This window comes from Gymnoscopelus microlampas (assembly GCF_963454915.1).
Source record: "Gymnoscopelus microlampas genome assembly, chromosome: 21".
NCBI lineage: Eukaryota > Metazoa > Chordata > Actinopteri > Myctophiformes > Myctophidae > Gymnoscopelus > Gymnoscopelus microlampas.
In genome coordinates, this window is record NC_139958.1 from 4,604,074 (window position 1) to 4,628,425 (window position 24,352).

The following is a 24,352-nucleotide window of genomic DNA, read 5'->3' on the forward strand; positions in this document are numbered from 1 at the left end:
ACACGCGTCATTCTCCATGGGAAGATATAAGAGATTACAGGATGAAGCAACAGGCTGCTTTATTGCACTTCAAATGAGCGCCAGTGTCCCAGAGCTACAGTATTACAGTTTTACAGTCAGCATTGTGCAGCTACAGTAACACTGTGTGTGTGTGTGTGTGTGTGTGTGTGTGTGTGTGTGTGTGTGTGTGTGTGTGTGTGTGTGTGTGTGTGTGTGTGTGTGTGTGCTCAGAGGATGCATGCATGGAGGTTTATGGAGCGTCATGATTTTTATCTATGGCCCTGGGGGCTCAACTGTGTAAGAGGACACTGGGTGTATGAATGGGTGTATATATTAGTATATGCACGCATTCAGGTGTATATACGTGTATGGGAACGAAGACATGGGTGTATATATTGTATATTTTTGAGTGTTCGATTACTACGATCAATGTAACATCTTGAACGTTATTACGAAATACATCGAGTGTTCATACAATATGAACTTTATAAATGATGTAACTAAGTTAAAACAACATGAAGGAGGGATAGGCACAAATAAACTTTGAGCTTCAGCCTAGATGCCTTTTCGATCAATCAACATGAACTATTGGATTATAGTGTGGTACGTTTGGTGTAATTATTGATGTGGATCAAAAAAATAAACTAACGAAACACTTAGTTCTCAAACTTCTTTGTGCCAAGGCCCCCAAATTGAAAAGTATTTGGGCGGGCGGGCGGGCGGGCGGGCACGCGCGCGCGCACGCGCACACACACACACACACACACACACACACACACACACACACACACACACACACACACACACACACACACACACACACACACACACACACACACACACACACACACACACACACACACACACACACACACACACACACACACACACACACACACAGCAGTGATTCAACATCACCTCTGACAGTCCATCATCCAACCTCTCGACCAATGTAATGTGTCTCACTGGCTGTGGTTCTCTTCTCAACATGAGTCCTATCCTAGGGGTTCTACGGTCTCCACTGCTGAATGATGTATACTATACATCATATATATATAGCTAGGAACCAAAATGTCATATAAATTGGGGGTCCATGGCCTAATGCAAACTGGGGGGGTCCTTCCTAGACGTTGATTATCACTGCGTCTAACAACTCTAACAACGATACCCACACGGTACAGTAGGTGGCGGTGTGGCACCATGAAAATTGCAATTCGACAATAATTGAGAGTCGAAGAACAAAAACAACAACAAACCTGCTGAGCATGCGCGTCTGACAGTCTAGTGACAGTCTAGTAGTCTTCCTGGAACTAACTTCTAAAAAGCGTCGCCACTTCTAATCTTATTCATCTCACGTTTATTAAAAACAATACCGCGTTGATCTCAGTGATATCAGCTGCAGCTCTGACCTTAAACATGGACAAATACATTATTTACATATGGTTTAGAGGATAAGAAACCCAACCATGGTGCCATTGAAACGACGCAGAGTGTGTGACAGTAATAATGTCTCTCACAGCAGCAACAACAAGGTTCAATTCCATCAGCAGGTTGTATTCCTCTTAGAGAGGAGGATGGGAGGGAGTCGCAGATCTTTCCTCTCTCAGCTCGGCAGAAGCAAAGGTTTCCACATTGAGGAGAGATTCAGGTGAGATGCTTTATAAATAGGGTCTATTCAATTTGCGGTCTGCGTATCCGGTCTAGAGCGGATACGGAAACGGTCTGTCTGCGCGTATGTATGTTGGTGTAAAAAGTACCGGATACAGTAGGCAAAGCAAAGCAAAGCAAAGCTTGCGGGCTCTAGAGTCTAGACAGGACCTGAGCAGTAAACAGAAACCAATATTGTTGTCTATAAATGCCTTCTAAATCAGTAGTTTCCACACTTTCAAGATGTTTAAAAAATGTTAAAAAATAGCAGATGTACAAGCTTGCAGCGTGGCACGAAGTGACGCGCTGTGAGCTTGTAGATCTGCTATTTTTGAATAGCCAACCCTAAAATCTAAAATGACACAGCTGCTTTCCTGGTTTCAATGGTTAACTCTTGTTTTGAGCTTTCAGAGCAACAAATGGATAAATCAACACTTAAGAGTATTATATAGTAGTGGCTGCTCTCAAAAAGAATGAACTAAAACATCATCCAATTTGTCATGTTTGAAATTCAAACATTATTTGACACCTAAATTCAAACTTTTTGAATTAGGTGTCAACAAGCAGAATGATGCCAGCAGCACTCACGTCATGTCCTTCAATGGGTACTTTTATTTCAATTTAGAACGGCAACAGGACACAGAGACGGAGACGTTTAGGGGGGCGGCAGTGGCTCAGGGGTTGAGTGGCCGGTAGAGCAGCTGGATGTTCGATCCCGGCCGGGCTCCCCCAGAGTTAGTGTAGAAGTGTCCTTGAGCAAGACGCTGAACCCCTAATTGCTCCCGATGAGCAGGTTGGTGCCTTGCATGGTTTCCTCCACCATCGGTGTATTAATGTGTGTGTGAATGGGTGAATGTAATGCACAATCCATGTAAAGCGCAATATAAATGCACCATTGATTTACCATTTACATTTCAGCTCTATGCCTTGCCTTCATCACACTGAGTGATGAAGTTATAGAGCTGAAACGCATCCGTGTACTTTAGCCGCCCTAAATTGAAATACAATAATCACCTACTGAAGGTCCTTCAATGAGTGCTGCTGGCATCATTCTGTTGTACTTTTGGAGTCATGAACCCACTCTCCTCTTTTTGACTGAAGTTGTGCTCTCATTCTGTCTAGATTGAATTAGGCGTCTCCTCCCTGTATGTCATATGCTGTTGTTCTTGTTGTTTTCATACAGTGAATCTGTAACACATGTCATATCTGAGAACAACTCTGGAGATGAGGTCAGGGCATGGCTCGACGCACAAGAGGGAGGACAGGCAGCGAGGGGAGGTCAGGGTAAAGTACCACCTGTCTGCCTTCTGGACATCAGCTGGTTCACAGAGAGCATGCATGAAGGTCGTCCTGTGGAGATACAGGACAGGCACACACTGCAGGTATAGGCTCATGCTGCGTTGTTTTCCTTAACCCATTAACAGCTGAGGCCGTTTCTACAAATGTCTTCTAAATCCTATAACAGTTTTCTGAAAAACGTATGTTGCTATATCACTGGTTCTCAAAACCTTTTCATGTCAAGGACCCCCAAAATTATTTGTAATTGGCCACGGACCCCCATCTCAAAATATTTGTGTTCCAGGGACCCCCAGAAGCAAAGATTTGAGTTTAAAAATATATGTATTCAAAGATGTGCACACATTTTCATGATTGTTCAAAAAAAGAAAATCTACATGCTCATAGTGCATCACAAAGTGACGCACTATGAGCTTGCATATCTGCTATTTTTAAAGAGCCAAAGCATAAAATATGGCTAAAATCTAAAATGACACAGATACTTTCCCGGTTTTAATAGCTTAATTCAATTGTCACATCTTTCTGGATAAACACGATTGGAGTTGTTCCGATATCGTTACCAATATCAGAAAAGCTGCCGATACCTGCCTAAAATACTGGTATCGGTATTGGTGAGTATGCTGGTCTCTGCTATTCCGAGACAGTAAACAGAAAGTAATTTATCACATTAGATGTAATTTGCAGTAATATTTTGAATCGATGTTGCACTACTGTTTTATATTCTTACTGTACAATTTACATTATTATTTTACTAACTTGGAGCTGCATTTTAACTATTATCTATAGATTTCTTTATGTATTCCTATCAGTGGTTCTCAAACTTTTTAATTTCAACGACCCCCATAACTCTGAGAGTGTACAAATGGAACCAAATGGACCCGCAAGGGTCCATTTGGTTCCATTTGTACACTCTCAGAGTAGACTTGTAAGGGTCCATTTGGAACCCCCTCAAGGAACCCAGAGGGTCCCTGGACCCCACTTTGAGAACCACTGTCCAAATTCATTTAAATTACACAATGGTATCGGTTCAGTACTTGGTATCGACCGATAAGCAAGTTATGGGGATCGGTATCGTTAAGGAGAAATGGTGTGGGTAGATTCGGTACATCTCTAAACACGACCATTGTTTCCTTCAGGAACAGCAGAAGAACAGAGAGGAGCTGCCAGAGTTCTCAGTACCCAGCTATGCCTGTCAGAGGAGAACCACTCTTCACAGCCATAACCTCCTCCTATCTGTGGGTACCAAGTTCCTATTCCTCCTTTGTTCTGTCTGTTTGTTTGTTTCACATACAAATCAATTATAAAGTGAAATGTGAAGGAGAATGCCTAAAAAACCCTCCAGGGGCTTGAGAAGTGGCATTCTCCAGGAAACGGTGTACAGTAAAATTAGGTTTAAATGATTACAGCCATGTATAGAGTGGGGATGGGACTTTAATCTTTATCATCGTTTATCGTGATAAAAAAACGCTCACAGTAATCGTATCGTGGAGATTTGAAGTCATCGTGAAATTGTCCTCCGTCACACACTAGGATCTACAACAAGCTCACAATGCGTTGCGTTGCAATGCGTTGTGAGCTTGTAGATCGGCTATTTTTGGCAAACGTTCCCCCCGGAATAGGGATGTTGGGGGTTCAAGTGGTTAAAAACAAAAGTGGCATTTTAAGTTTTAAGCATATTTGGATAATCACGATAATATTGTTAATCGCAATAATTTTTGCCGCAAAAATCGTGAGGACATGTAATTTTCATATCGTCCCATTCCTAGTATAGAGTACACTCTACACAAACATCTGTCACATAGAAGAACATTCGTAGTGGAGTGACACACATACAGTAAAATATATATATATCTTATGCTCAGTATACAGAGAAAAACAGAAACTAAAACTATCTGAACAATAAAAGCCAGAGTCACAACACAACCTCTTGGAAAAGTACTGAATGGTATTTCATATGTCTGCTCCTGCCAGGCCCGGTTCATATCATTGGCTGTAATCAGGATAGAAATGTTCACGGCGGTAACCCTAACCACATAAACCCCTACATATGTTGTGAGCTTGTATATCTGCTATTTTCACAGAATCAACATAGAGCTGCTATTCAATCACACAATGTTTCTTCCCCCGTCCCTCTCTGTGTCTCAGGATGCTCTGTCCGTCTTGGCTGACAGTGCAGAGTTCAGTGAAAACGAGGGTCGTTGCGTTGCGTTCCGGCGAGCCGTAGCCGTGCTGAACTTCCTGCCCAAAGCGGTCACAGCGGTAGAACAGCTCAGAGGACTGCCCTCGCTAGGAGAACATTCACTACGAGTCATCCAGGTCAGTGGTTCTCAGACCTTTTCATTTAAACATCCCCTGGTTTGTTAAGCATTAGGCCACTGAGCCACATAACTTTTAGATCCACATAACTTTCAGAGTTTCAGAGCTATAAAGCACAAAACATACTCCTTCCGGACGTCGGAGTTCGGACAGGCTTTCCCCTATAATATCACACTGAGTAGTACATGTAGGCCTATAATGAGAGTCTGTTTCTGCTGTAATTTCTCTCCAGGAGATTCTAGAAGATGGAGTTTCCAGAGAGGTTGAATCCACCAAGCGGTCTGACCAGTACAAAGCCATGAAGGTCTGTCTATAAACCATGTTGTCTTTAAGGCCAGTCCACACTAATGCTACTGCTTGCAACATGCAACTATTACTACTAAAACAAGCTTGTAGATCTGCGACTTTGGTGTGACACTGTAGTATGATCAAGTAGGGCATTCATTTACGGAAAAACACAAAAGGTTAAATTGTGGAGATAAGGTTTCTGCCCGACAGCAACGATATGTTGTCAAATCTAAAATGACAAAACTGGAAGTGATGAAACAAAGAATGAGCAGACAAAATTGGAACTGGAACACTTGAAATTGAAGCTGATAAATTATTCCGCTGTGATATTGTGCCTAGAGGGCTGCTTCCTTATGTCACTGATCATATGATCCCAACAATCTACAATCATTTTTCTTATTTCCACACAACAGCTCTGAAGGTATATTATGACATGGTTCATTGTTGAAAATGAGTGTTCTTCCCCTTTAAATTAACCCTCAGAATGGTGTGTGTTTCAGGTGTTGACAGGTATTTTTGGAGTTGGGGTGAAAACAGCAGATCGATGGTTCAGACAGGGGATTCACTCCCTGGCTCAGCTGGAGGCCTCTGGACAGGCTCTCAACCACACACAACAAGCAGGTGTGTGTGTGTGGGTGTGTGTACAGGAAGAGTGGGCACCTCAATGTAAAATTGGCTATTTGGTCCAAATTGTTAAAGAAATATATATTTGGAAAACGGTCTTAAGTAATGTAAAGTGTGCATGATTAGAACACAATTGAACATTTAGATAGATAAATAGATATATACTTTATTGATCCCGAAGGAAATTTGTTTTTTTCAACAGCTCCAGTGCAATACATTTGACAATTAAGGCCTAATATTTCTACAATTGCTACAAATTGCTACAAAACCAAGTCATTTTGGGCATAATCAAGAAGTTGAAGAGTAAATTTAAGTCTGATAATGATGTACTGTGCATGTTCACATCATGTATACCATTTTTCAAATATTCTTTTTTTTTACATTTTGGACAAAATAGCACATTTTACATCGAGGTGCCCATTCTTCCTTTGTGCCCACTCTTCTTGTATCCGTGTGAGCGTACTGTGTTTGTGTCTGCTTGTTCACTTTTCTCTCTCAATGACTCATGTTTTGTCTTCCAGGTGTCCAGTATTACACTGACCTGAACCAGCCGGTCACTAAGGCAGAGGCTGATGTCATCAGCCACCTAGTGGACAGAGCTGTTAGTGCAGTGCTACCAGGAGCACAGATTACTCTGATTGGAGGATTCAGAAGGTACTGGATGATGTTTATGTTCATTGATAAGGGCAGATATATGTCACGTTACACTTCATTTGTAGAACTAATCCATTTAATGGGTACCTTTTATCTCCAAAGTAATAATGGTGACATAGAAGGGCTGGGCTATATTTTTATATTATATCGATATCGTGATTCGTGATTGGAGACTAGATCTACAAGCTCACAGCGTGTCGCAATGCGATGTGTTGGGAGCTTGTAGAATGTCTATTTCAGCAGTTTTCGAAAATGTTTGGAACATTTGAAGGACAATTTATATTAACGCCACAACTCATTATCATCACAATATTGATATGCATTTGGTACAAAATATTGTGATATTAGTGTATATTGTGTATGTCATATAGGGCCCAGCCCTATATGACATACACACACTTCATACTGTATTTATACAGTTACACATGTCTTTCCAGAGGGAAAGTGACGGGTCATGATGTAGACTTTCTCATCACACACCCAGAAGAAGGCAAAGAAGAGGGTCTAATATACAAGGTGGTCGCCTGGCTGGAATCACAGGTAAAGCTTATTGTGGTGCTGTCTTTCAACATTCAACATCTGTATTTGTTACATCTCATATCGAAACCTCTTATCTCCATATTTAAACTTTTTGTGTTTTTTCGTAAATTAATGCCCCTACTTGATCACACTACAGCGTCACACAAAAGTAGCAGATCCACAAGCTCGAAACGCAGTGCAAAGTGATGCCTTTTGAGCTTGTAGATCTGCTACTTTTCAAAAAAGAAAGTATTTGAATCCTGAAAAGTACATAACAGGTTTCCACGCGACAGAGAAGTTATGTGTTACATCTCATATAGAGTACACAAGATTTAAACACCGTAGCAGCAATAACAACAATAACAAAGAAATAATTAAGAATAGCAATAAGTAGTCCAGTAATAAATCGCTGAGTATGTACACTATATTAATCATAGCACACTTTCATGTGGCGTAGACTAGTATATGTACTGTAGATTATGCAGCCATTTAGGTCTACTAATGCCCTTGGTCTTGTCATTCTTCATACAGTACAGTAGATCAGTGGTTCCCAAACCTTTTAGCTCAAAACCCAAAAGGGAAATTAGACGTTAGACTCAAACTAGTGAAAATAGCAGATATACAATTTCCATACATTTCCAATGTCCATAATGAAATAAAAAAGAAGTAGTGAAAGTAACAGATCTACAAGCTCGTAACGTGGCACTGAGTGACGCGCTGTGAGCTTGTAGATCTGCTATTTTCACTACTTCTTGAACGTAGTTTTTATCTATGGAAATTATTGTGCGATTTTGCATGGTATCACACCACCACCAAGGCTTTAAAAACAAGGCTCCAAACATCCCAAAACAAACTGGTAAGGCTACTTCTTGGCCTCAAACACACAACCCATCTAACCCCTGCTCATTTTGCTAGGGTTGGATGGCTCAGGGTTGAGGACAGAGTACAGCAACTTGCTATGGGCCTGGTCTACAAGACACACAACATTGGGATCCCCCTGTATTTGTCAAAATACTTCAAGAACGTAAATGAAGTCCACGATCACAACACCAGAGGCAGCTCCACGGATCATGTTCGACCCAGATTTGGCTCAACAAAGGGAATGAACTCGTTCTCATGCTATGCAGCAAAAATGTGGAATGCCCTACCAAAAGGAGTAAAGGAGTGTAAAACCCTACTCACTTTCAAAACTGCCCTAAAGAGACACCTTCAGGAGGCTGCAATTCCAAACTGGCCCCTGTCAAAGTCTTAGCCTACTGTGATTGTTTTTGTTTAAACTTTTTAGAATCTTTTAAAATAATACTTTTCTTTTTTTATGTAGGTAACGGAAAAAGAAGATATTTAATAAATACGTATTTGTATGCTTCCACAAAAGGCTTAAAAAAGCGTCCCCGTCTTCCCCTAGGGTTTCCTGTTATACCAGAAAATCACAAAGAATTCCTACCTGGAGAGTAAAGAGGGTCCCAGGCGGCCGGCGTCGACCATGGACCGCTTCGAGAGGTGCTTCTCCATCTTCAGGCTGGACCAGGAGGAGGAACGGTCTGAGACTCACACACTGGTAATGGAACACAAACATCTACAGTATGATCATCATAAATAATCAGTCTTTATTGTCCCATAAGGATATTCCATATATACCAGTCTGTTCAACAGAAAAACACATCACAATATAGCAGTGTTGATTTCGTCGACTAAAACTATGACAAAAAATGGTCGACTACCTTTTTACACTGACAAATCTAAATAAAAACATAATAAAAACTAAGCTACGATGACTAAAGGTTAGACTAAATATATTAACAAATAAAAACTAGACTAAAATGTTAGTGAGGGACGAGTGGAGAAGAGATCCAGTAGAACTAAAAGACAAGTCATTTTATGTGTGGTTCTGAAAATAGCCGATCTACAAGCTCACAACGTGTCGCACTGCGACGCGTTGTGAGCTTGTAGATCGGCTATTTTCAGCATGCAACCAAGTGTAAAATCAGCCATTACGAGGGCATCAAGGCACCACCTAAATACATTTTAGTCGACTAAATCAACTGTAGATTTAGTCAACTATAATCTCATATTTAGTCGACTAAAACTAGACTAAAACTTTTCAGATGACAAAGATAATTAGAATTTTATTCAAAGACTATGACTAAAACTATTTGATGTCAAAATCAACACTGCCATATAGCAGAATACAACACAATATGATACAGAGTCCCCTGAAAATTACACAAACCAACATATCAGCGAGGAAGTTTGTTTAGTGCAACAATGGCTAAGTGCCAGTGGACAAAACTAAAAACTAATCTTTTTCCATCTCAACATGAATGTAAAGTGACGGTTGAGGGGATGATCACTGTAATATATTATTGTGAGTGCTAAACGTGTGATGGCTTTATCGTGTGTGTGTGTGTGTGTGTGTGTGTGTGTGTGTGGGGAGGACAGGAAGGTTTTAAGACACACAAACATCTCATTTGAGATAGTAGAATCATTAATATCCCATGCAGAGAGTTAACTGTCAACTTATGCTTTGCATGACAAATGTTCAAACGACAAGTCGCCCAACAAAAGTGATTTCAAAAATTGTCCCGGAGGACCATGGCAGTGTGATGCGTCATTTGACACTTGTCTGGCAAAGCAGAAATATACCATAGTGGAGATAAATGAGCAGCAGACCACACCTCTAGTGATCAAAAACAAAATTGCATCCTTTGAGCCAGACGCCCACCTAACCTTACCTAATCTAACCTAAACCACTTAAGCATGATTTACTATACTTCATCTCACGGCAGTATTGCAAGGTGAAAATAGCTGGTCTACTGTACAAGCTCACAAAGCGTTGTGTTGTGAGCTTGTAGATCTGCTATTTTCTCTTTTTATCTGTGGAATAGATAAATAGTGTAATGTCATGAGAGTTATGGAGCGGTGGTAGTGTGAGGCAATGCAGTACAAACAGGCAAAATCCAGGGTGAAAAACGTAATGAGGTTTATTAAATAACTCAGGTGGGCCAACATGAGGCAACTTGCAAAATAACTAAGTAATAAAACGTCCCAAAGAGAGAATCAAGATCTTTATATCCAAAACCATGTACACACTACTACTTAACATAAATGCAGTCTTGTCCACTTCTTTGAGTCCTTCAGGGGTCCAGCTCCTCTCTGTCCTGCTTGCTGTGTTCGTTTGCTCTCCCAGCCCTGCCTCAATTAGGTGCCTCAAACACCTACACCTGTCTGTGTGCAGAGGCACCCTGGGAGTTGTGGTTGTTTCTACAGCGGCCATTCTGGGTGTAGGAATATAGCACCCATCTACCACCTGTCCCCTCGTGATGCCACAACAGTTAAACTAAATGTAATAATGCCCCAACTCCTACAAGTCCAAGTGCATGTCAGGGTGGAGGGTCCCCAGTTCAAATATGATTATTTTGGGCGTCACAGTTTGGGAACCCTTGATCTGCTGTACTACTACACACTCACAAAGCGTGGTGTTGTGAGCTTGTAGATCTGCTATTTTCTGGGATTAACGTGTTAATAATGTGCCTTGGCCAGGAGGGGAGGAGCCTGGATGTGAAGGAGACCCAGAACCCTGGGTCCAGACCATGGAGGGCAGTGAGGGTGGATCTGGTCATCTCTCCCAAGAGCCAGTTTGCGTTCGCTCTGCTGGGCTGGACCGGCTCCAAGGTAAACCTTTCACAAGTACCTTCCAGGTGTCAAGTAATAGAGGAGGACCTCAATGGAAATAAGCCTTAAGGCTTTTTATTGTGTTTTTATCCTCTTGTGATCTTGTGTCTGCTGTATGTGTGTTAGTGCTGATGTGCTCTTTCCCTTTATCACCAAATAAATTAATTCATTCATTCATTCATGCTCCAATAACCTCCTGATTTAACCCATTAAGACCGGGAACATATCTGTGTAATTATTTTTAATTTCTTTTGGCTATTTTATTTTTTTATCGTGAAAATTCGTGCAAAATCTTTGAATATGTATTTTTTTCAAGCGAACATCTTCAACTTAAAACTTTGCTTCTGGGGGGGAGGGGGTGTCCCTGGAATAAAATATTTTCAAATGGGGGTCCGCGGCCAAGTACATATAATTTGACATGAAAACATGAAAAAGTTTGAGCACCACTGATACTGTATATACTAGCAACATACGTTTTGTTTTTTTTAAACTGTTAAGATTTAGAATCTCCAAAAGCAAAGATTCAAGTTACAAATGTTCGCTTTCAAAAAAAGATATATATATTCAAAGATGTGCACACATTTCACGATTTTTCTAAAAAAAATAGCAGATCTACAAGCTCATAGTGCGGCACTCTGTGCCGCGCTATGAGCTTGTATATCTGCTATTTTTGAATAGCCGAATAAATCTTCAAATGACACAGATGCGTCCCCGGTCTTAATGGGTTATAGGCAGATATTGCTCAGTGTTCTAACTCTGTTTTCCTGTGTTATTCCGTAGCTGTTTGAGAGAGATCTTCGTCGCTGGGCGGGACATGAGAAGTCCATGTCTCTGAGCAGCCACGCCCTGTTTGACATCAAGCAGGTACGGATGGATATGCTGGAACCAACAAGCATTCTTTCTTTCTTTTTTACCCCTTTTTTTCTCTTTAGTCTAGTTTTTATTTGTTGATAAAATTGTCAATATAGTTAGTCTTAGTTTTAGTCATCATAGCTTAGTTTTTATTAAGGTAGTCGCCGAACATTTTCCCTCATAGTTTTAGTCGACGAAATCAACACTGCTTCACACCGTCCTCTCTAACATCAGGGTCTAGAGCTCTACAGCAAGGGTCTTCAACAGGGGGTCCGGGACCCCTAGGGGGTCCTCAGAGCTACTATAGGGGGTCGGCCAAATCTTTGTGTGATAGGATTTCGTTTTTTTACATTAACCAGTTGAACCCTAGAATTCCTTTTCTGAGGGGAACATTAGCCGAAAATAGCCGATCTACAAGCTCTCAACGCCTCGCGCTGCGAGGCGTTGAGAGCTTGTAGATCGGCTATTTTTGGCAAAGAGGCTATAGGTGTAGAGGGAAAAAATAGCAGACTAAGTAGAAAAAAAAACTGAAACACAATTTTATACAATATAGAGTAAGGGGTCCCTGGTTCATCTCTCTCTCAGCTAGGGGGTCCTTGGCCTGAAAACGTTGAAGACCCCTGCTCTACAGTGTTGTTAGCTAAGCTGTCGCGCCGCAGTGCATCTACGTAGGTGGTGCTGCTTCTTGTCTTTCCTGGCTTTGCCCTGGGTTGGCTCCTACAGTGTCAGTTTTCTTGCCACTTGTTTCGGGTGCCTGACCCGGGCCTTAATACATTCAAACAATGACGACTTAATTTATCACACATCACTTTTTATTTTCATGTCGTTCCTTCCCATGCTTCATTTCATGTCAATCCTTTTATTTTTCACTCGTTTTTATTTTTGGCTTAATTTCTTATTGTGTGTCTTTCTTGTCTCTCTCACACACACACACACACAAAGGGAAAGTATCTGAGAGCTGGTTCTGAGGAGGAGATCTTCGCTCATCTGGGTCTGGAGTACATCCCTCCTTCTGAGAGGAACGCCTGACCTGATCATCTGCTCACAAAGATCCTTACAGAGATCCTAGAGGTACAAGACCAGATCCTCCCATCACAGGAGGAACTGAGATAAGGCCAACAGGAAGGATAGCTTTAGTTAACTACATGATCCCTACTGACCCTGTTCTGCAGGGCCAGTTGCATCACCTCACACTAAGTTCAAACTTAGCCTAGTTATAACTAGTTAAATGGCTTTTAAAAAAGCCATTTAACCCATTTAGCCGGGAAAGTATCTGTGACATTTTTAGATTTCTTTGGCTATTCAAAAATAGCAGATATTCAAGCTCATAGCGCGGCACTCGGTGCCGCACTATGAGCTTGTAGATCTGCTATTTTTTGTTTTTTATGTTAACATTTGTGCAAATCTTTAAATATATAGATATATTTTTTAAATATATATTCAAAGATTTGCACTCATTTTCACGATTTCCCCCCAAAAATAGCCAAAGAAATCTAAAAATGTCAGAGATGCGTCCCCGGATTGAATGTGTTTAAGCTATAACTAGGCTAAGTTTGGTCATGTCATACTAGGCAAACGTTCAGTGAAAATAGTGGATCTTCACATTGTAAGGTTGTAAATTGGCTATTTTTGAGGTTTGGTGTAGAGGGGACAAAAAGGAGAGGACCAAGTACAAAACCATGGGGGAACCCAGGTCAACGAAGAATATATAGTTTTAAGTGGTTAAAGGGGGTGTAAGTGATGTTTTGTTTTGTTTGCTCTATTCTGATAGTATTGCTATAGAGTGTTTGTTCAGTACCAGGCGTCTATCCAGCTCTGTAGTAAACAGAAAATACATGTTAAGGTTGGGATACCAATTGTATCCAATCAGGAGAGACAACTCATACAGGATACAGGATAAACAAGAGAAATTGAAGCGATTAAAACCAAAGAAACAAATGGAACTGGAACACTATAGAATTTAAGTTAATAAATGATCTTTTTGTGGTTCTCTCTCGTGTTTGGATGAAATTGGTATCAGGACCCGACCTGAAGATATAATTTTATGGGGATATAGAGCTTTAACCTTTTAACGAAAGGGTTCTTTACAAATACATTACACCCCCCTTTATAGCCATACCTAGAATGCAATGACTGTAAAATTTAAATGTTTGTACATTTTATAAATGTTAATATGTCATCAGATGTTGAATAAAATATTCAACCTCATCCAAATATAATGCGTGAAATAAAGAAAGCTAATACCTGCTACCTATTATCTTTGAATTTATCTGTGCCTAGAATTGAAAATATTTGTATCCACTGAACTGTGGAGTTAAACACTTCTGAGGTTTTGCAATAAAATGTGTATTGATTAATATATCACGCTCTTATATTTGTATTTATTATTTGTTAGAATGGAGGGCGTACGGTGTTACAGCAGTATTGTTAACGGTAACATTTTACAGTAGCCAAGGGGTGCTTCAACTGAAATCAAATCTTTGTATTTTCTTTCAGCAATTAGTGACTTTTAGGCATGTAGCAAGTATATTAGAGGCATTTCCCTTCATAAAAACCTCCCTCCAGTTTCTCACTCCCATTTACTGGGTATACTTTATGACTATTGCCTCATTTCCTGTATTCACGTTCACGTCACATTGTAATATAAAATGTTGTTTGACCAATGACGTCACATTTAACTACAAGCTTCTTGTTTAGTTGTATTTGTACATTATGGTTAGAGTTGTGATACTTTGTTTTAAAAAACATTTAAAACATAGTGAAAATAGCCGATCTGCAAACTCACGCGATGCGACGCATTGTGAGCTTGTATATCTGCTATTTTCACTACTTTTGTGTAAGGATAATTCCTTTTAACAGGTCGTTCATGAAAGTCCTTGCGGTCTTGTTTCCAATGAGAACCTGTGAGAAATTAGGGGTTAAGAGTCTTGCTCAGGGACAAATTTCATTTCATCGACACATATGCTGGCATGGCCTGGAATCGAACCTGCGGCAACCAGGGCCTCTGGCTCCCTAGGCGCACTCACTAACCACCCAGCTATGGCCGTCTTGTTTGATTAAGTAGGGCATTCATTTATGAAACATGGATCGATACAGGGTTTCTGCCTGACAACGATATACTGTACTGTTACTGTAGATCTTCAAATGAGTAAAGACATGCATGTGCTGACTGTTGCAGGATTGTGGTTTAGTTGTTCCAAGGTTTGCATGCAGCACGTTGCCCTAAATAGACATCTGTTAACCTGGTTTCACTGCACAGTAAAATCCTCAGTGTTCCTTTAACTGATGAGAGTTTACAAATGGAACCAAATGGACCCGTAAAAGATTGGATTACCACTCTGGATTTTGCAGTGTGCTTACATGCAGTCACCTCATCATCTGTGTACATTCAGAACTGTCATGGTTACGTCATTGTATGAGATATATCAGTTAAAGGCACATTACGTGTGTTAAGGGCCGTCCGCACCGAGGGTAACCGGAACACTCGCCCCAAAACACACTCGCCCCCATTTTTTCTCGCGGACCGCTGACCCCCAGCGGTTCTTGTATTCGTTTTACTGAGGTTAAGGTTTAATAGGAATAAGGTTAGGTTTAGGCACAGTTCTACTGAGGTTAAGGTTAGGAATAAGGTTAGGTTTAGGCACAGTTTTACTGAGGTTAAGGTTAGGAATAAGGTTAGGTTTAGACATAGTTTTACTGAGGTTAAGGTTAGGAATAAGGTTAGGTTTAGGCATAGTTTTACTGAGGTTAAGGTTAGGAATAAGGTTAGGTTTAGACAGTTTTACTGAGGTTAAGTTTAGGAATAAGGTTAGGTTTATACATAGTTTTACTGAGGTTAAGTTTAGGAATAAGGTTAGGTTTATACATAGTTTTACTGAGGTTAAGGTTAGGAATAGAGTACAGAAGTCCTGACGTCACTCGTTCATCCCCTGGTTCGTAAAGTAATTTCTCTATGGAGAATAACATTGGGTCATCTTAGAATCATCTCATATAAGAATTGTGGTCCAAAAATAAACAAACTGTCTCTGCGATATTGTCAGGGAGGTGGCTCTGTATCGTTTATGATAGTCAGTCACTTATATTTGATACAGTCCGTTTCTGGGGAAAATGTAACTAATTCGGTGGAAGTAACATTATCGTTTTCTCACCGTCAGTTGATGCTTCATATCCATAAGAGTCAAACCACCGGGGTCATTTGTTTATTTTTGCAACACAGTTCTTATTTGATGCGATATTAAACACTATGGGGTCTATGGGGATTCAGAACGGGGGTGAAAAAACGCGAACCAGGTAGGATATGTAAATTACGTCAGACTTCGGTGCTCTATAAGGTTAGGTTTAGGCATAGTTTTACTGAGATTAAGGTTAGGAATAAGGTTAGGTTTAGGCATAGTTTTACTGAGGTTAAGGTTAGGAATAAGGTTAGGTTTAGGCATAGTTTTACTGAGGTTAAGTTTAGGAATAAGGTTAGATTTAGACATAGTTTTACTGAGGTTAAGGTTAGTAATAAGGTTAGGTTTAGACATAGTTTTACTGAGGTTAAGGTTAGGAATAAGGTTAGGGTTAGGCATAGTTTTACTGAGGTTAAGGTTAGGTTTAGAAATAGTTTTAGGAATACGTGGTGGCGCCCGTTCCGAGGTCGCCGGATTTGACCCGGGCGAGTGTGTTTCGTGGCGAGCGTTCTTGCATTCACACCAAGCACGATAACAACTAACTCTAATGATATGTATTTGGGCGCGTATACCCCCATCTGAAAATATGTTGTTCCAGGGATATATACATTCAAAGATCTGCACACATTTTCATGATTTTCAAAAAATGTGCAGATCTACAAGCTCGAAGCGCTATGAGCTTGTAGATCTGCCATTTTTGAATAGCCCAAAGAAATCTAAAAATAACACAGATGCTTTCCCCGGTCCTATAATGCAGTGGTTTTCAACCTTTTTGCGTCAAGGACCCCCAAATGAACACATATTAGCCCACGGACCCCCCATTTGAAAAGATATGCCAGGGACTCAACCATTTTGGTTTATTGGGGTCCCAATCTACACTGTATCATCAGCATTAGTGTTCATTAAACTCTGAGAGTGTACAAATGGAACCAAATGGACCCGTTAGGGTCCATTTGGTTCCATTTGTACACTCTCAGAGTTACAGACACATAGGGGTCAATTTGGTTCCTAAATATTAATTTGTCTGGGGACCCCCTGGAACCCCCTCAAGGACCACTGGTGGTCCCCGGACCACTGGTTGAGAACCACTACTACAATGGATTAAAATGTGTAAATGTCTTCAGTCTGCCTGGCATGCGTCTCTCTCTCTACAGGGATCAGCAGGAGAAGTCGTCACAGCGCCTGCTTCTCCAGGACCAGTCCCACTGGCTCCTCCATCAAAGCCCCGGGAGCCTTTGAACACCTTGATAGGGATCAATGAGACAGAGAAAGACATCTATAACTGACAGTGTTAACTGGCGGCTGGCTGGGTGGGTGGGTTCGAGGGGGGGGGGGGTTCCTATACTACTGGAGACGACACAAGTCATACAGATCAATTGCTCTGTGACGAGGTGTCGTCATTGTTTCCCGATTTGCATATGAGATCCAATCATCATCCCTTAAAATAATGTCTGCCTGCCTGCCTGTGGCCTGCATGGGACGAATAGGATGTTTTTACATCTCTTTGTCTGTGTCACTGGCTGCCTTGTGCCTGTCATAACAGCCTGATAATCAGCCTGTTAATGAACTTCTCTTCAGGTAATAATAATATTAATAATAATGCATTTTTATTTACACCCATTAAGACCTGAGGCCGCTTCTTAAAATGTTTTCTAAATCCTAACAGTTTTTCTGGAAAAAAAATAAATGAATTAAACATTCATTTTCACGATTTTTCAAAAATAGCAGATCTACAAGCTCATAAATAGCCAAAGAAATCTAAAATAACACAGATGCGTTCCCGGTCTTAATGGGTTAATGCATTTACATTTGGAACACATTTCAAAAGTGCTACAGCATAAAAAAACATTGGTATAAAAAAAACACAAAAAAAACAACTTTACACAAACATAAAAAAAATCATACAAAGGAATTAACCTGAGATGTTTTTATGCATAAGCCCTATATATATTGTGTTGTACACGTGAACGTGAGCTTTATTTTTTGCTATTTTTGAAGTGAATATTTGTTTGATTTACATATTCTGGGTGAGAGAAAGACATTGTAATGTACCGTATAATGTTGACCATGGACTACCTAATAGAAACACTATGGGCTAACCCTTGTTAGACATAATGTCTGTCATCGGTCACCCCCCCCCCCCGGGGGCCTGTCTGTGTGGGACCCCCAGAGGGGCCGTATGACGGTGTGTGTCGTCTCCATAAAAGAGTAGCAAACAGCCCCATTAGAGATGAAAGCGTCTCAATGGAGCCAGTCAGAGAAAGAAGGACCCAGCAGGAGGAACACTGTCACCTCCTCACACATACACAATGAGTGAGTGACACCTCCTCTGAGCCATGAGAAACACTGATGATGCTCACATTACTGCAGGATACAGGAAGAGTGGGCCCTGAGGAGGACTGGGCACCTCCAGGCAAAATGTGCTATTTTGTCCAAAATGGAGAAAAAAAAGAAAAAAGAAATTGAAACATGGTCTTAAGTAATGTAAAGTATACATTACGTGAACATGCACGGTACATTGTTAGCAGACTTAAATGTAGCCGTCAGCTTCTTGTTTATGCCCAAACTTTTTGGATATACAGGTTTGTAGCAATTTGTTGAAATATTAGGCCTTAATTGACGAATGTTCAATCATGTTCTAATCATGTGTACTTTACACATCATTGGTTCTCAAAGTGGGGTCCGGGGACCCCAGTAAAAGTAGTACGTTGGCTATTCAAAAATAGCCAACTTCGTGCCGCGCTATGAGCTTGTATATCTGCCATTTTTTTAAATGTTTGGAAAATTTAGAATAATTCTGCATTGTTTTAACAAATCTTCTCTTCTCGGGGCCCCTGGCCCAAAACCTTTTCAGATAGGGGGTCTGCGGCCAAACATATCAATTTGGGGGTCCTTGACAAGTTTGAGAACCACTGCTTTACATTACTTTAGACCGTTTTCCAATTATTATTTTTTACATTTTGGACAAAATAGCCCACTCTTCCTTGTGCCCACTCTTCCTGTTACGTAGCAGCCTGCTGCCTGTGGTTCTCATGTTCATGTCAAGGACCCCCAAATTAATATTTGGTATTTGGCCACACACCCCATTTTGAAAAGATTCTGTGTCATGGACCCCCCATAAGAGAAGAAGTCAGCGGCCTTATTGAACTGAATCAAGAAGGCTTTATTTGTCACCATCTTGTTGTCAGGGCAGACAGTGAGCTAACCCAGACACAGACCAAGAAGACGTATAGAAAGTAAACTTAAAGTGTCTTTTATTCAAAACTGAGGTACAGGCTTATAAAGCCGAAGTATAACTGAAGGTAGAATTTCACCAACAGGAGGTCCAAAGTAACAAGGAACAAAAAGCAGTCCTCCCTGTAGATCTCAGTAATCTGCTGTCCGGGTTGGAGCTGCGTGGGAGGCTGTCAGGCTGACTGTGGATGAGAACTAGTGTTACTGGAGGTCAAGAATGAATCTGGTTCTTTAAGCAAAGCAAACACCTTCACTGACCTAGTACTAGCTGTACCAGCCTGTGCACTTGCTGGAAAATATCACTAAGCAGTACTGCGTGGCGTGCGGTCATAGCCAGGTATAAGAAGCCAGCCAGGTAATTGCAGGATGGAAGACAGCCAGGTAATTGCCAGGACACACCTCCCCACTTTGAGAACAGATGCATTGGTTCCTACTGTACATGAACCATCATGATCAATGATAATGTAGCAATTGTGATGAACCACTTAAACCCTATTCTACTTATTAAAGTCCCTCAGGGGTCCATACTAGGCCCCCCCCCCCTTCCCTCTACTTCCAAATATCTTCGGTGAAAACAGCCGATCTACAAGCTCAATGCCACACGTTATGAGTTTGTAGATGTGCTGTTTTCGCTGAATATTCGCCACCCAGAATAGAGACACTATAGAGTTCACAAGGTTAATAACAAGGATGCCACAACACAACACAACACAGTAAAATAAAATAAAATGTCAGAATATGAGTAATATAGGCAAGAAAGGTGCACGACGTACAATGTCTTCCACTATACCACTCCAACCCCAGCATGTCTATTCTGGAGGGGAACGTTCGCCAAAAAATAGCAGATCTACAAGCTCACAACGTGGCACAGCGTGACACGTTGTGAGCTTGTACATCGGCTATTTTTTTGGTGTAGCTGGAAAAAAGCAGTCCAAGTACAGTTCAGTTCAACTCTGGTCTGTTACACCAGTGGTTCCTAAACTGGGGTCGACTCGGGACCCCCAAATTAATTTGGGGACCCCAGATGATTAGCTCAATGTGCAACATTGTTTTCTCACTCAACAGACCAACATAGGGCCTACAGTATAAGTGTACTATACAGGGTATCTGCACATTTATAAAGTGACAATTGAATGACTTTTAAGACCTTTTTAATACCAAATTGTCAAATATTATGAAAGAAAGAGGCAAACACTGTGAAAATAGCTGATCTACAAGCTCACAACGTCTCACAGAGTGAGGCGTTGTGATCGGCTATTTTCACAATATTTAGCTGTGGAACCGAGTCAAACTATAAACGTAATGCCTACAATTCCAAGTGCTTGTCAGGGTGGGGGGTCCTCAGTTCAAATATGATTATTTTGGGGGTTCGGCCTGAAATGTTTGGGAACCCTTGCGTTACACTATAAGAATATAGGGTTTAAGAGTTTAAAGACAGGAAATGTTTAAATTATTCTAGGTTACATTCAATAATCATTCTGAAGTAATCAGCAATAATCAGGAATCAGGAAGGAAATTCACCAACAACCTGATTGTTCAGTTTCTAGTAGAAAGGATGCTGATCATTACCGCTATTATCCAATATCTCCCTCCCTATCTCTGTCTTGTTTGCTGTCTGACACAGTAGTGCCAGAGTTTATTGAACCAAATGGATAATTAACTCAGAAACTCAGGTACTTTCACCTGAGTATAGGCTACTTCACACTTACTTCTCCACTAATACATCTCAGAGGCAAATATTGCACTTTTTTACTCCACTATAATTATTTGACAGCTTTAGTTACTAGTCATTTGGAGATAAAATATAGATTAAAATCATCCCCATCTTTACCAGCTGCAACGTTAAAGCCATGAAGACATTCGTGCATTCATTATAATCCTGTATATTGTCAAATGGGACATTCTGCATAATGAGTACTTTTACTTTTGGTACTGTAAGTACCTTTTGAAGCCAAATTGCCAATATTATTATTTCATTCCAGTTTAACCCATTAAAACCGGGAAGGCATCAGTGTCATTTTCGATTTCATAACGTTGGCTACTGTATTAAAAAATAGCAGATCTGCAAGCTTGCAGCGCTTGTACATCTGCTATTTTTGAAAAATCTTGAAAGTGTTTGAAACATTTTGAATAATTTTGAATTAACACACATCTTCTCTTCTGGGGGGTCCCTGGCAATTTGGGAGTCCTTTACACGAAAAAAGTTTGAGAACTAGCCTGATTCAGAAGGCATTTTTAGAATCGACCTCAGGTACTGTAGGCTAACAGAATATTCTATATTGTGGCATATTGCTGCAATACCTAGCCTATAAGTATAAATATCTGAGTGAGTAGTTCTCCCACTACTGTCTGTATTTTGTATAATGGGGGTGAATGGGTATCATCAACACACCCTGCCATGTCTTGGTGTAATCAGTGATGGGGGGCTTTGATGTGGAGCTGCTCACACAGAGGCAGACACAGACACAACACAGACAGACTGACAGACAGACAGACAGAGGCCATAACAACATGTCATATAGGCCTACTGTCTCCCACTCTATCTCCAGCTGAGTGACTGTCTTGGGATCTCAATGCAAATGTATATATGGGTGATTATTTACATTTACAATGTCAAACATATGTTTATGATGACCGAAATAGCCTTAGTAAAAGCAGTGGTGTAAAAGTAACTAAGTGCTGCATTTAAGTACGATTTTGTGGTACTTTTGCTTTACTGGAGTATTTCCCATTTGCTATTCTTTTCTACTCTGCTACATCTCAGAGTTACACATTATTAGAAAACTTTAGTTACTAGTTACTTTGTAGATTTATATTATTACAAAACACATTAACCACTTCAGTCCTATTTAAACTTTGGCTATTTGAAAATAGCCGATCTACAAGCTTGTTGTGAGCGTGTAGATCTGCTATTTTCAAAGGATTTGTATACATTTGAATACTTTTGTACTTTTACTCAAGTAGCCTACATTTTTATTCCGGACTTTTTGGAATTTGTAACAGAGAAGGCCTATTTCTACATTGCACTACGTTTACTCAAGTAAGACATTTGAGTACTTTTTCCACTACTGCATAGATAGGCTACTCTCACTGCCAACTTCAAAGAATCAAGTCGGAGCCAAGTATATCAGGCGCGCAAGCACGCGCACGCACGCACACGGCACACTCTCTCCCTCTCTCACACACACACACACACACACACACACACACACACACACGCACGAACGCACGCATGCACACACAGAGTGTTTACTCAAAACACCGAAACTAAAGGAAGGCAAATATTCAAATGAATCCCAAACCTATTGCAGTTTATACATTTAGTAGCTATTTATTAATTACTGGGATATTTAATATTAACTATATGGCGTAAATGGAGATCATATGGCATGGCGACACAATTCCGCTTCAATAGCCTATAAAATCATTCGAAACTAGTTTATTATCTGTTTGAATGGTGTTGTGGCAACATGGAGATCTATAGGATCAACTTTAAATCTGTCTCCTTTGACATATAGTGAGTGATTGATAGCTGTCTGATGATGAGATAGATAGATAGCCCACAGATACAGACGCCCACGTGGAGGAGTGTGTGTGTGTGTGTGTGTGTGTGTGTGTGTGTGTGTGTGTGTGTGTGTGTGTGTGTGTGTGTGTGTGTGTGTGTGTGTGTGTAAATGGTGTGTATAGGAAATATGGAGCATTTAAAGATAAAAGTGGTCCATTGTTAAGGTAATGAGGTCTGTCCAGCTGCTGGACAGAGTAGATCTGGTCCAGAGCTACCCGCTGCTATTCCCATGGACTGGAAATTCCACTCCTGTGCGAGGTCTCCAATTTAGTATTTAAAAAAAATAAAGACAACTATCTTGCTAATCACTGAAACAAAGACTGTTTTGTGTTGATGAAAGTATATTCTCCAAGGTGGGAAGACTCTCAGCACCCCATCTTCTCTGTATAATACACTTTATATGGACATAAAATAAAATATGTCCGCCAGACGGAATTCATTTTAATTACTCACTTGCGCCCCCTGCAGATCTGGTCAATATAATTTACCATCGACCAGATATGTAGGGGGCGCAGGTGAGCAATTAAAATGGACATATTTTATTTTCTGCCCATAAAGTGTATTATACAGAGAAGGTGGGGTGCTGAGAGGCTTCCCACCCTGGAGCATAGACTTTCAGCAACACAAAACAGCCTTTGTTTCAATGATGGGGAGACGGGGGGGCCGTCAGTCCGCTGTCTCTCTCCCCTCGGTCGCCTGGACAGAGAGAGACGGCTGGTCTCTGCGCTGCGCGCCGCGCACCATGGTGTTAATGGCTCATTAGTGACCCTGTGGGACTTCAAAGGACCTTCACACACCCACAGCACCGACCTTAACAGGCTGGATGTGGTGCCACATGTTTGTTTACCTATAGTTCTGCTGTAGCTATAGGCATATACATAAGCCAGTGATTTTCAACCCTCAATGTCAAGGACCCCCAAATTGATAAGTATTTGGCCGCAGACCCCACATCTCAAAATATTTTGTTCCAGGGACCCCCAGAAGCTAAGATTTGAGTTGAAAACGTTCGCTTAAAAATATATATTCAAAGATTTGCAAAAATCCTAACCCTAATCCTCAAGATTAAAAAAAAAAAATAGCAGATCTACAAGCTCATAGCGTGGCACACGCTATGAGCTTGTAGATCTGCTATTTTTGAATAGCCAAAGTATAAACTATGGTATAAGTGGTTAAAATGATTGTCACGCTATTACAGTCATTTATCTATCTTAACCCCCTGGAACCCCCTCAAGGACCACTGGTGGTCCCCGGACTACTGGTTGAGAACCACTGTTTAATAGGTTCTAGCAGCTATAGCAGCAAATATGATTTTTTTTTAACCATAAAGCCACGTCAAAGAACCGTGATCAGGACCCAGACTCCTCTGTGGAACAGAAACCCAGAAAAGCCTCTTTGAATAGAACAGGCCCCTGATGTCACACCTTTTGATGGGCCACTCCACTGGCTTTAATGATCCCTTTAATCCACTGGGATCACACTGATGAGAGGGATTAGTTATGCATGGGCCTCTGTT

At 40.8% G+C, this 24,352-nt stretch overlaps 1 protein-coding gene across 3 annotated transcripts; it reads left to right on the plus strand.

Annotated features, from left to right (window-relative positions):
• Positions 1 to 1,299: 1,299 nt before the first annotated feature.
• Positions 1,300 to 13,261, plus strand: polm (polymerase (DNA directed), mu). 3 transcript variants are annotated; one of them, XM_084047879.1, is made up of 12 exons: positions 1,300 to 1,648; positions 2,831 to 3,029; positions 4,086 to 4,178; positions 5,089 to 5,259; positions 5,492 to 5,563; positions 6,048 to 6,168; positions 6,693 to 6,825; positions 7,263 to 7,365; positions 8,750 to 8,902; positions 10,885 to 11,016; positions 11,797 to 11,880; positions 12,811 to 13,261. In XM_084047879.1, exons 1-12 carry the CDS (start codon positions 1,467 to 1,469, stop codon positions 12,895 to 12,897), a joined length of 1,530 nt encoding a protein of 509 aa, XP_083904005.1. In that variant the 5' UTR covers positions 1,300 to 1,466; the 3' UTR covers positions 12,898 to 13,261. The 3 variants fall into 3 exon arrangements, with proteins under 3 accessions (XP_083904005.1, XP_083904004.1, XP_083904006.1); XM_084047878.1 differs by having other exon boundaries at positions 4,080 to 4,178; positions 12,811 to 13,260; XM_084047880.1 differs by lacking the exon at positions 11,797 to 11,880 and having other exon boundaries at positions 4,080 to 4,178.
• The last annotated feature ends 11,091 nt before the right edge of the window (positions 13,262 to 24,352 follow it).